Raw genomic sequence first — 13,913 nt, 5'->3', positions numbered from 1 at the left:
CTACTAGCCTTCATAACTATCTCTTATCCGGTTCCTCTACTAGTCTTCATAACTATCTCTTATCCGGTTCCTCTACTAGTCTTCATAACTATCTCTTATCCGGTTCCTCTACTATCCTTCATAACTATCTCTTATCCGGTTCCCCTACTAGTCTTCATAACTATCTCTTATCCGGTTCCCCTACTAGTCTTCATAACTATCTCTTATCCGGTTCCCCTGGTGTTCCTCTACCAGACTAGCCTTTATAAACGATCTCAGTGGTCTTGTGTTAAGGTTAGGGCCCTCTCCTTAGCTGAGGCACAGGAACAACCTATACTGGGCCCCTCTAATCATTTGTCCATGCGGAGTGAGAATGTAAGAGAGGTGGAGGAGTGTGTGTGTGTGTGTGTGTGTGTGTGTGTGTGTGTGTGTGTGTGTGTGTGTGTGTGTGTGTGTGTGTGTGTGTGTCCTAGAGGAAAGAAAGAGGAGGCATTGATTCAGGCAGAGAGAGAGAACCTGGAGAGAGAGGCTAACCAGAGCCAGATGGTCAGATAGCTAACGTTAGCGCTGAGGCTAAGGCCACTCTGTAGCTACAGACTGACGAGGGGGAACCAGGAATGTGTTTGTGTACGTGATTGTGTGGTGTCTGACGAAGTGCCTGCATTTGTGTGTAACCAGTGTTGGTGAAAGAGAGAGATGCGGAGGGGGAGAGGGAGCAAGGGAGGGAGAGAGAGACGGGAGGGAGAGAGAGACAGAGAGGGAGCAAGGGAGGGAGAGAGAGACAGAGAGGGAGCAAGGGAGGGAGAGAGAGACGGAGAGGGAGCAAGGGAGGGAGAGAGAGACGGAGAGGGAGCAAGGGAGGGAGAGAGAGACACGGAGCGAGGGAGGGACAGATAGAGACGGAGAGGGAGCGAGACGGAGAGGGAGGGAGAGAGAGCGAGGTGTTATTTTCTCACCCAGTCGTAGTTCACAGAGGCGTAGCTGAGGGTCCATAGGGGGGTGGAGCCGCCTCTTCTTCCTCCAGCACCGTGCAGGGTACGTATACATCTGTCCAGCAGCCACACCTAACACACACACACACACACACACACGTCAGAACACAAAAAAAACATTTAACAAATATACACACAGTGTAACATACACCTCACTGAAATAACTTCCAGATATCTCCCTGTCCATTGACTTCCTGTTTCCTGATTTGACCTGAGACCCAGGAGGCCTTGCAGGCATCTCTTTACAGTCTGCAGATGTCCAGTCGTCCATTGAGCCAGAGGGAACAATATGGTGTTTACTAAGAGCTGGACACCAATAGCCTCTCCCTTTATCTAGCATGCTGGGCCAATAGCCTCTCCCTTCATCTAGCATGCTGGGCCAATAGCCTCTCCCTTCATCTAGCATGCTGAGACAATAGCCTCTCCCTTCATCTAGCATGCTGGGCCAATAGCCTCTCCCTTCATCTAGCATGCTGGGCCAATAGCCTCTCCCTTAATCTAGCATGCTGGGCCAATAGCCTCTCCCTTTATCTAGCATGCTGGGCCAATAGCCTCTCCCTTTATCTAGCATGCTGGGCCAATAGCCTCTCCCTTTATCTAGCATGCTGGGCCAATAGCCTCTCCCTTCATCTAGCATGCTGGGCCAATAGCCTCTCCCTTTATCTAGCATGCCGGGCCAATAGCCTCTCCCTTTACCTAGCATGCTGGGCCAATAGCCTCTCCCTTAATCTAGCATGCTGGGCCAATAGCCTCTCCCTTTATCTAGCATGCTGGGCCAATAGCCTCTCCCTTTATCTAGCATGCTGGGCCAATAGCCTCTCCCTTTATCTAGCATGCTGGGCCAATAGCCTCTCCCTTCATCTAGCATGCTGGGCCAATAGCCTCTCCCTTTATCTAGCATGCCGGGCCAATAGCCTCTCCCTTTACCTAGCATGCTGGGCCAATAGCCTCTACCTTAATCTAGCATGCTGGGCCAATAGCCTCTCCCTTCATCTAGCATGCTGGGCCAATAGCCTCTCCCTTCATCTAGCATGCTGGGCCAATAGCCTCTCCCTTTATCTAGCATGCTGGGCCAATAGCCTCTCCCTTTATCTAGCATGCTGGGCCAATAGCCTCTCCCTTTATCTAGCATGCTGGGCCAATAGCCTCTCCCTTTACCTAGCATGCTGGGCCAATAGCCTCTACCTTAATCTAGCATGCTGGGCCAATAGCCTCTCCCTTCATCTAGCATGCTGGGCCAATAGCCTCTCCCTTCATCTAGCATGCTGGGCCAATAGCCTCTCCCTTAACCTAGCATGCTGGGCCAATAGCCTCTCCCTTAACCTAGCATGCTGGGCCAATAGCCTCTCCCTTCATCTAGCATGCTGGGCCAATAGCCTCTCCCTTCATCTAGCATGCTGGGCCAATAGCCTCTCCCTTAACCTAGCATGCTGGGCCAATAGCCTCTCCCTTTATCTAGCATGCTGGGCCAATAGCCTCTCCCTTAACCCTCCTGTGGTGTTCTGGTCGATTTGAACGTTTCTCTCTGTAAAATGTAGTTAATTTGATCTGATTGTCATCGGGTTCCACGACTTGGTCCACACAGGGCATCTGAACACACAAAATACATTTAGCTGATTTTCATTACATTTTGGGTGTTTTTATTTAACTTTTGTACACTTGTGGTGTCAGAAATGACCGGTCATTAGAAATGAATGGGTGAGACTACAATTAGGTTATAAAATAATTAATTCAGGCACATGCACATTCATCAAATGGACACACTTTCTCTCCCAGACACCCACATGCATGTGTGTTTGAGCGCGCACACACACACACACACACACACACACAACTCACTCCCCTTCTTGGCTTCCATGGAAACCTTTCCCCAATAGAATCTTTCCCCCACGGAACCACACCTGTTGGAATTCTCACAAACAATCGCAACATTGTTTCTATAATATATAGAACTTTTCTAGCAGCTCTGGTATATAAAGCTTATTTGATGCCTTGCTCACAATTCATTCTGTGGCAGCACAATGACCAAGCTGTATGTGAGGCTCTTGATCATCTCTTTGATCATGACACTGGTGAGGAGAGAGAGAGACACCAGGAAACTGACAGTGAAGATGCATTAGAGGAGAAAGTAGTCTGTGGTAAATAGCACCATATGTTTCATTTAAGTATTTGTTAAAGTCAAAATGATCCAAACGTTCAGATTTTTTTTTTAAACTCCAAAACGAGTTGTATGAGCTCAGGTCAATGAGGCCTACAGGCCATAAATAGCAAATAGAAGTTCAAAACATGTAATGTTCACAAGAAATGAAGTTGCTAAAAAGATCTAAGACAACATTAGGTGATAATATATGTATTACTTTCGGATTTATAATCAGCTATATATGGGGCGGGCAATTTGGACCGGGGACACAGAATTAATTAACATGAAACGAACACAACAGCAGGGTTAATCTAGCATACTGTGCCAATAGCCTCTCCCTTAATCTAGCATACTGGGCCCTGGGACCACACCCTATACTTTGTGGCCTGCCGGCTTTCATTATATCTATTTATTCTGACTTAGTGTGTCTGCGGCTGTGCGCGTGTCATTTTGCTACACTGCCCTGCAGTACACCCACCTGGCTCGCGGTGGCGCTGTTCCATCCAGATGTAGCAGTTGTTCTGGGCCACGCCAGTTTGGTTGTCCAGGAAGGGCATGCGGACCGACCGCTCGGCACACAGACGTGCGTTGTAGCTGCGACAGTGTTCTATGGCCTCCCGGTAGAACTGGTCACCTAGCCTTTAAAAACACAAGAGGCTGATTAGCGTAGGAGTTATGTTACAACCTAGCACATAGAGGCACATAGACAATATCATAGACAATAAGCAACAAGTGGCAGATTAATATACTAGCTTATAATTAGGCAATAAGGCACGAGAAGGTGTGGATACAGCCACAAACCCCAGAGGTGTCTTATTGCTCATATAAACTGGTTACCGGAGCAGTAAAAATGTATTTTAGAGCATTAAACATTTATATTTTATCATACCCGTGGTATACGGTCTGATATACCACGGCTCTCAGCCAATCAGCATTCAGGGCTCGAACCACCCAGTTTATAATACAACCTAGCGTATCAGGCACACAGAGAGGCAGATAAACTGGTTATGTCAACTTTTTAACTTTGACTAAGCTTAGTGTTTTGCGACTGAAGTGGTAACAGGGCTTGAACCAGCAAACCAGCATTTACATAGTAAATGCACTCTCTCCAGGGGGGGGACACATATGTTTACATTGCCAAAGCAAACGGAATAGACAATTCTCTGTCTCACTCACTCTCAATTACATTTAAGGGCTTTATTAGCATGGGGAAACATATGTTTACATTGCCAAAGCAAACGGAATAGACAATTCTCTGTCTCACTCTCAATTCAATTTGAATTTAAGGGCTTTATTGGCACCCTGGGTGAATTTGTCCTTCATTTCAATGAGGGAGTGGTAATCTGTGCTGGGGGGTTGACTCTCCACTGGGGGTTGCTCATCTGTGGGGTTACATAATGAAGAGGTCTGGTCTGACCCGCTCTGTGTGGGGGTATCATTATCAAGGCAGAGCTTCTCCTGCTGGGCTAATTCTTTGATTAGGTGAAAGTCCAGCTGAAACTGTTTGTGGTTATTCTGTACCATTACTGATCCGGATTTATAGATATTTATATTACTTAACTCAGAGTCCTCGTTATCAAGTATTCTGAGTTTCCACCCCTCGTTAATCCCCCCTCTCGTAACAAAGGGGTAGTGTGCTAATATAGCACTGTGCCATGCCAGGGGATGAGTATTGTGGAAGATGAGGTTGCTGATGTTCCCATTTTTGTAATAGTCAGCAAAAGTCTCTCTTGATTTTCCATAAGGAGCTTCTTCTTGTGGTCTTTTCTTGCCTTATCATTCTTTACATGCAAAGGGTACTGTCTTTTAATTACCTCTCTCTGAACAGGAGGAGGAAGCTAAGGCCTCTCCATTTGGCTGGGGTGGCTGATTCTCCTGCCATTGTTGGGCTAATCAGCTTTCAACCTTTTCACTTGACACGTCAGTGCTGGTTGGAAGCTGTATCAAGCTTGGCAGAATTATGTTAGAATTCAGTCCTTATAAAGTAATGTTTATATTTTCTTCTTGGCTTTTGGAAATAAAAATATATCAACTTAAACATTACTCACTCAGTTCCAGGTTGGATGGTGTTTCAGGTTTCTGTTGTTTCCAGAAAATCCTGTGTTGGGTAAAAAATTCCTGGTTGTATGAAGTTTCCAGGTGATTCAGTAATTCAGCTCCAAAATGAGGTTGTAGGTTTTAAGTTTTGATTTGAAGTAGGGTTATGTTCAAGAGTAGTTGGGTATGTGTCCTGACAAAAAATCCAAGTTTTCTCTAACTCCTAACCTATCTTTTTTAAAGAAAATGCTGAAATTGCGAGCTCTGATCCTGACCTCTCTCTCTCTCTCTCTCTCTCTCTCTCTCTCTCTCTCTCTCTCTCTCTCTCTCTCTCTCTCTCTCTCTCTCTCTCTCTCTCTCTCTCCAGGGCTTTACTTAGCATTAGACAACCTCAGTATAATAAACAAAAGTGAAATAAATTATAAAATAAACAATAACAGCTCCAAAAGAATACAGACATTTCAAATGTCATCTTATGTGCAAATAGTTAATACACAAAGAAGCCAGGTCTGACTGCCTCTCAACCCTTCTCAATAGCAAGGCTATGCTCCCTAGTCTGTACATGGTCAAAGTCTTCCTTCATTTTGGGTCAGTCACAGTGGTCAGGTCTTTATGCCACTGTTCTCTCTGTTTCAGGCCAGATAGGCTTATAATCTCTCTCACTCTCTCTCTCTCTGCTTGTGTGCCACATACTCACACTTAAGGTCAGAGCTCAGCCACAACTGGAAGGCCCTGTTATCATTTTTCAACCTTCTATGTTTGTGCCAATGGCACACCAGACAAGTTCCCGACACCACCTTTACCACGACCCAGGCTAGGGGGAAAGTGAGCCCGTAGAGAGGGTCTGAGTCTCTCCAAGGGTCAGTCTAATTGAGCATTTGGGTAGTCTCTTCCCTTCCCTCGGTCCCTCCCTCCCTCCCTCCCTCCCTCACCCCCTCCCTCCCTCTCCCTCACCCCCTCCCTCCCCTCTCCCTCACCCCTTGGTCCTTCTCATCCCCTCCACCCTTCCCTCTCTCCCTTCACTCTCTCCCTCCTTTCTCATCCCATCCACCCTCCCTCTCTCCCTCACTCTCTCCACCCTTCCCCCTCCCTCATCCCCTCCACCCTCCCTCTCTCCCTCACTCTCTCCACCCCTCCCCCTCCCTTCATCCCTCCACCCTCCCTCTCTCCCTCCCTCTCTCCCTCTCTCCCCTCCCCTCCCTTCTCTCCCCCTCCCCCTCCCTCTCCCCCTCCCCCTCCCTCTCCCCCCTCCCTCTTCCCCCTCCCCTCCCCTCCCTCCCCCTCCCTTTCATCCCCTCCCTCCCTCTTCCCTCCCTCTCCCTCTCCCCCCTCCCTCTCCCTCTCCCCCTCCCCCCTCCCTCTTCCCCCTCCCCCTCCCCTCCCTCCCCCCTCCCCTTCCCTCCCCCTCCCTCCCTCTCCTTCCCTCCTCTCTCTCCCTCCCTCCAGAAGATACACAGATCACCACTATGTGAGATGCCCAGAACTGGACAGAGAAGCTCTAGTTTCAACAAGGATATAAGAAGAGCAGTGTTCTAATAGAGGGAAGGAGGAGAGGGGAAGGAGAGGGTGAAGGAGAGGGTGAAGATGTGAGGGAAGGAGAGGGAGAAGGGGGAGGGGGAAGGGAGAGGGGGAGGGAGTGGAGGAAAGGAGAGGGGGAAGGAGTGTGAGGGAAGGGAGAGGGGAAGGAGAGGGAAGGGAGAGGGGAAGGAGAGAGGGAAGGACGGGGAAGGGAGGGAATTGAGATTTAAAGCTAATTTCCTGCAATTATCTACATATCTGCCATGGAGCTGAGAAGGGTTGCAAAGACCACTGAGACATTGACCAGTAATCACAAAATGTGTATGTAGACCGTGTGCCTGCAGTGAATACAGATCACAACGGTTTCTGAGCAGTTCAATCTATGGCCATTCAGCTTTTTTCTTATGCTATTAAAGAAAAGGAAATACAGTTTTCTGACTGACAAAGCCACCTATCAATCAATCAATCTTTATTCTCCCAGATAGACAAGCGGATAAAACCACCTATAAAACACCAAATACACAGAGACGTTTATGAACAGACTGAAGTGTATTAGAATGTGGATTGACTGTGTGTTTTAATTGAAAGAGTTTAATGTACACAATAACCATTACCCGATATTGTTTTCGCTGGGTAAAACAGCTGCCTTGTGTAGTCATCCCCGTTCATGAAGTAATGGGAGGAGGAACGGTATTAGATTTAGAATCCCGTTAGCGGAGAGACAGCCATCGTTGTCCTCAAGATTCTAGAACACATCTGGTGTCATAGCTGCTTTGTGTTGTCATCCCCGTTCAGGAAGTAATGGGAGAAGGAACGGTATTAGATTTAGAATCCCGTTAGCGGAGAGACAGCCATCGTTGTCCTCAAGATTCTAGAACACATCTGGTGTCATAGCTGCTTTGTGTTGTCATCCCCGTTCAGGAAGTAATGGGAGGAGGAACGGTATTAGATTTAGAATCCCGTTAGCGGAGAGACAGCCATCGTTGTCCTCAAGATTCTAGAACACATCTGGTGTCATTATAATGCAATTAATGTCACGTTGTTACTTAGCAATGGGCTGCTGTCACTCGTATAAAATAAATTGCTTCCACCCTAGAAACAGCAGCAGTATGATTAGTAAGACTGACAGAAGTGTAAAAGGTATCATGCCAGAGTACGTGTTGGTATTAAAACTAGAGGTCGACTGAATATGGCCGATTTAAAAAAATAATAATGTATTTGTAATAAATGACCATTACAAAAATACTGAATGAACACTTATTTTAACTTAACATAATACATCAAAATCAATTTAGCCTCAAATAAATAATGAAACATGCTCAATTTGGCTTAAATAATGCAAAAACAAAGTGTTGGAGGAGAAAGTAAAAGTGCAATATGTGCCATGTAAGAAAGCTAACGTTTAAGTTCCTTGCTCAGAACATGAGAACATATGAAAGCTGGTGGTTCATTTTAACATGAATCTTCAATATTATAGGAATATTTCTCTCTATTCGATTTATATTTCATTAACCTTTGACTATTGGATGTTCTTATAGGCACTTTAGTATTGCCAGTGTAACAGTATAGCTTCCGTCCCTCTCCTCGCTCCTACCTGGGCTCAAACCAGGAACACATCGACAACAGCCACCCTCGAAGCAGCGTTACCCATGCAGAGCAAGGGGAACAACTACTCCAAGTCTCAGAGCGAGTGACGTTTGAAACGCTATTAGCACACACCCCGCTAACTAGCTAGCCATTTCACATCGGTTACACCAGCCTAATCTCGGGACTTGATAGGCTTGAAGTCATAAACAGCCCAATGCTTGAAGCATTGTGAAGAGCAGCTGGCAAAACGCACAAAATTGCTGTTTGAATGAATGCTTACGAGCCTGCTGCTGCCTACCATCGCTCAGTCAGTCTGCTCTATCAAATCATAGACTTAATTATAACATAACACACAGAAATATGAGCCTTTGGTCATTAATATGGTCGAATACAGAATACAGACATTTCAAATGTCATATTATGTGCAAATAGTTAATGTACAAAAGAGAGCCAGGTCTGGTCTGCCTATAGCAACCCCTCTCAATAGCAAGGCTATGCTCCCTGAGTCTGTACATAGTCAAAGCTTTCCTTCATTTTGGGTCAGTCACAGTGGTCAGGTATTCTGCCACTGTGTACTCTCTGTTTAGGGCCAAATAGCGTTCTAATCTCTCTCTCACTCTCTCTCTCTCTCTGCTTGTGTGCCACATACTCACACTTAAGGTCAGAGTTCAGCCACAACTTGGAAAGCACTGTTTATGATTTCAAACCTTGCTCTGTTTGTGCCAATGGCACACCAACAAATTTACCAACACCACCCTTTACCACAACCAGGGCTAAGGGGGAAGGTGAGCCGTTGAGAGGGTCTAGAGTGTCTCTCCAAGGGTAGATCTCAGTCGACATTAGATCTGATGTTCTCCCTCCCCCTCGGTCCCTCCCTCCCTCCCTCCCTCCCTCCCTCTCCCTCACCCCCTCCCTCCCTCTCCCTCACCCCCTCCCTCCCTCTCCCTCACCCCTTGGTCCCTCTCTTTCTCATCCCCTCCACCCTCCCTCTCTCCCTCACTCTCTCCCCCCCCTCCCCCTCCCTTTCTCATCCCCTCCACCCTCCCTCTCTCCCTCACTCTCTCCACCCCTCCCCCCCCTCCCTTTCTCATCCCCTCCACCCTCCCTCTCTCCCTCCCTCCCTCCCTCTCTCCCCCCTCCCTCTCTCCCCCCTCTTTAACATGAATCTTCAATATTATAGGACTATTTCTCTCTATACGATTTATATTTCATTAACCTTTGACTATTGGATGTTCTTCTAGGCACTTTAGTATTACCAGTGTAACAGTATAGCTTCCGTCCTTCTCCTCGCTCCTCCCTGGGCTCAAACCAGGAACACATCGACAACAGCCACCCTCGAAGCAGCGTTACCCATGCAGAGCAAGGGCTACAACCACTCCAAGTCTCAGAGCGAGTGACGTTTGAAACGCTATTAGCACACACCCCGCTAACTAGCTAGCCATTTCACATCGGTTACACCAGCCTAATCTCGGGACTTGATAGGCTTGAAGTCATAAACAGCCCAATGCTTGAAGCATTGTGAAGAGCAGCTGGCAAAACGCACAAAATTGCTGTTTGAATGAATGCTTACGAGCCTGCTGCTGCCTACCATCGCTCAGTCAGTCTGCTCTATCAAATCATAGACTTAATTATAACATAACACACAGAAATATGAGCCTTTGGTCATTAATATGGTCGAATCCAGAAACTATAATTTCGAAAAAAAATTGTTTATTATTTTAGTGAAATACGGAATCGTATCTAATGGGTGGCATCCATAAGTCTAAATATTCTTGTTACATTGCACAACCTTCAATGTTATGTCATATTTCTGTAAAATTCGGGCAAATTAGTTCGCAACGAGCCAGGCGGCCCAAACTGTTGCATATACCCTGACTCTGCGTGCAATGAACGCAAGAGAAGTGACACAATTTCACCTGGTTAATATTGCCTGCTAACCTGGATTTCATTTAGCTAAATATGCAGGTTTAAAAATATATACTTGTGTATTGATTTTAAGAAAGGCATTGATGTTCATGGTTAGGTTCACGTTGGTGCAACGAATGTCCTTTTTCGCGAATGCCACCACATCGATTATATGCAACGCAGGACACGCTAGATAAACTAGTAATATCATCAACCATGTGTAGTAGTAACTAGTTATTATGATTGATTAAGTTTAATGCTAGCTAGCGACTTACCTTGGCTTCTTACTGCATTCGCGTAACAGGCAGGCTCCTCGTGAGGCAGGTGGTTAGAGCGTTGGACTAGTTAACTGCAAGGTTGCAAGATTGAATCCCCCGAGCTGTTCCTAGACCAGTTAACCCACCGTATCTTGGCCGTCATTGAAAATAAGAATGCGTTCTTAACTGACTTGCCTGCTTAAATAAAGATGAAATAAAGGTGTAAAATATATATATATATATATATAGGTCAAATCGGTGTCCAAAAATACAGATTTCTGATTGTTTGAAAACTTGAAATCGACCCTAACTAATCGGCCATTCCGATTTATCGGTCGACCTCTTATTAAAAACACCTGTAATTAAATACAGGGCCCAGATTGTTTTACCTGATCAGGTTCAGTGGTTAGAAACAACTATTTGCCCAATAAATGTTTACCTTTCTAATGGCCAACAGTATATCTACAGACGGTTACATACATCAAATCCCATTTTTATGTGTCACGTGCAGCCGAAACACAACAGCTGACAAGCCTTTAACCAACAATGCAGTTTTAAGAAAAATACCTAAAAAAAAAAGAAATAAAAGTAATAAATAATGAAAGAGCAGCAGTAAAATAACAATAGCGAGGCCCTTTTCGATATTGTCTCATCGCCGCAACTCCGGTCGAACCCTCCCCTAACCCGGACGACGCTGGGCCAATTGTGCGCTGCCCACATGGGTTCTCCCGGTCACGGTGGCCTGTGACACAGCCTGTGATCAAACCCGAGGCTGTAGTGGCTGGCGCCTTATCACTGCGATGCAGTGCCTTAGACCGCGGTGCTACTCGGGAGGCCCCTCCTACCTTTTCTTTAAAGGTATCTGTGACCAACAGATGCATATCGGCATTCCCAGTCATGTGAAATCCATAGATTAGGGCCTAATGAATTGATTTTACTTGACTGATTCCTAAATAGGTCTCAATATGCCTTCCCTGTTAAAATTAGGTCCATTAAAAAAATGATTTAAATTAATTTAAAGGTTAAATAAAAATACCTACCTCTCACTCGCCCCTCCCCTTCTATACCAAGCTCCTCCCTTTCTACACCAAGCGCATCCCCTTCTACACCAAGCTCCTCCCTTTCTACACCAAGCTCCTCCCCTTCTACACCAAGCTCCTCCCCCTCTACACCAAGCTCCTCCCTTTCTCCATCACATCTTTCTCTCCGTCTGTCTCTCTGCCCTGCCATATTCTCTGGATATTTCTGTCTACCAAGGAGAGTGCTGTGTTCCTTCCCTCAGGTCTCTCTACACCATTACATAAGGATGTACAGCTAGGCCCAGCTACAGAGGAGCTGTGTGTGTGTGTGTGTGTGTGTATGTGTGTGTGTGTGTGTGTCACGCTATGCCTTTAAAGATGTGGGATGAAAAGTGTCCTATAATCCAAACACACGCACACACACACACAGATCTCGAACATCAGAACATTTTGCTCTAAGCCATGTGCCCATCTGTGTCCATTAGGGTTTGAATGGTTGATCTGTTGCTTAATGTAAGTTTTCCATGTTACCCTTTCTTCTCAGAGAGAGAGAGAGAGAAGTCACTTCCTGTTCCTGTTGAGACACTTCACTTCAAACACTTCAACTGTAATACCAGCAGGAGGGAGCCCGAGGATAGCAACACAATCAGACCCAACCAAATCATGAGAAAACAATAAGATAATTAGTTGACACATTGGAAAGAATTAACAAAAAACAGAGCAAACTAGAATGCTATTTGGCCCTAAACAGAGAGTACACAGTGGCAGAATACCTGACCACTGTGACTGACCCACAATTAAGGAAAGCTTTGACTATGTACAGACTCAGTGAGCATAGCCTTGCTGTTGAGAATGGCCACCTTAGCCGGTCTTCTCTTGAGTGCCAGGTCTGTCTATGTGCACACTGCCTACAAAGTGAGGAAACTGAGCTGCACTTCCTAACCTCCTGCCCAATGTATGACCATATTAGAGACACATATTTTTTCCCTCAGATTACACAGAACCACAAAGATTTTTTAAACAAATACAATCTACTGGGTGAAATACCACAGTGTGACATCACAGCAGCAAGATTTGTGACCTGTTGCCACAAGAAAAGGACAACCAGTGAAGAACACACACCATTTTTATGTATATTTTTTTAATGTTCTCTTTTGTACGTGAACAATTTGCACATCATATGACATTTTAAATGTCTTTATTCTTTTGTCACTTTTGTGAGTGTATTGTTCATTTTTAATTATTTCACTTTTGTTTATTATCTATTTCGTTTGCTTTGGCAATGTAAACATATGTGTCCCCCCCCTGGAGAGAGTGCATTTGCTATGTAAATGCTGGTTTGCTGGTTCAAGCCCTGTTACCACTTCAGTCACAAAACACTAAGCTTAGTCAAAGTTAAAAAGTTGACATAACCAGTTTATCTGCCTCTCGTTGCCTTGCCTCTCTGTGTGTGTTGTTTACTGTTAATTTCACTTTCGTTTATTATCTACTTCACTTTCTTTGGCAATGTTGACATATGTTTCCCATGCCAATAAAGCCCTTTAAATTGAATGGAGTTCCATAACATGCCATGATGATACTTCTGACATCCTCGACAACAGATTGGACGTTGGGCAGTACAAATGGCTTTGTTAGTATTGCATTGTCACACAGACAGACAGACATACAGACAGACACACGGACACACACTCAGGGACAATTGGAGAGGCCAGTGGAATGTTTTCATATCAACAGTAGTGTTCAAACCAGACAGGCTTAGTTTAGCTGCTACCCACTCTCACATGCTGTTTACAGTGGCACTACACAGCAGCAAGAAGCCACTCATCAAGAGGGAGGAGTCTCTGTCTGTGTGTTTCTCTGTCTCTCTCTCCATTTCCCTCATCTGTCTCAATACATTCACCACTCTCTCTCCCTAGAGACCAACAGAGTCCCTCCTCCCTCATATTGTAATGCACCTCTCTCTCCTCTCTCTTCTATTCAACCTCTAGAGCCCCCCCAGCCACTCACAGGTATCTATGAATAATCATGACCTGAAGCTTTTCATTGGATGGTTAAAAGTTCTAATTACATTCCATATGCGTAAAGCAGTGGTAACAGTATCACACTTCCAATGAGAGGTCAATATGAATATACCATGAATATTCATTTATAGACTTAACCTATAGAGCCCCGTCCTATTGAATCCTTCTGTTGGGGACAGGTTGTCTATGAAATAAAGGCCAAAGCGTTTCCCCTCCTCTTTCTCCCCCTCTCTCCCCCTCTCTCTCCCACTGGTTGAATCAATGTTGTTTCCACATCATTTAAATGAAAGCTCGCCGCCATTGGACTCTGGAGCAGTGGAAACGTGGTCTCTGGAGTGATGAATCACGCTTCACCATCTGGCAGTCCAACGGACGGATCTTGGTTTGGCAGGAGAACGCTACCTCCCCCAATGCATAGTGCCAACTGTAAAGTTTGGTGGAGGATGAATAATGGTCTG

The 13,913-nt window shown here is 45.6% G+C and overlaps 1 protein-coding gene across 2 annotated transcripts in view; it reads right to left on the bottom strand.

Annotated features, from left to right (window-relative positions):
* dpf3 (double PHD fingers 3) overlaps positions 1-13,913 on the bottom strand; it is a 52,287-nt gene that overhangs the window by 28,678 nt on the left and 9,696 nt on the right. For both annotated transcript variants that reach the window (XR_016497582.1, XM_090242465.1), the window contains exons 2-3: positions 3,590-3,750; positions 936-1,043 (exon numbers count right to left, since the gene is read on the bottom strand). Coding sequence is in view for 1 of the 2 variants with exons in the window: in XM_090242465.1 (XP_090098591.1) it covers positions 936-1,043; positions 3,590-3,750 (269 nt within the window). In the remaining variant the exon portion in view is untranslated. The remainder of the gene's footprint in view (positions 1-935; positions 1,044-3,589; positions 3,751-13,913) is intronic.

This window comes from Oncorhynchus mykiss, chromosome 8, assembly GCF_057628025.1.
Source record: "Oncorhynchus mykiss isolate SJ-2025 chromosome 8, ASM5762802v1, whole genome shotgun sequence".
NCBI lineage: Eukaryota > Metazoa > Chordata > Actinopteri > Salmoniformes > Salmonidae > Oncorhynchus > Oncorhynchus mykiss.
The sequence above is the reverse complement of the archived record's forward strand: the minus strand, read 5'-3'. Positions and strand labels throughout refer to the sequence as shown.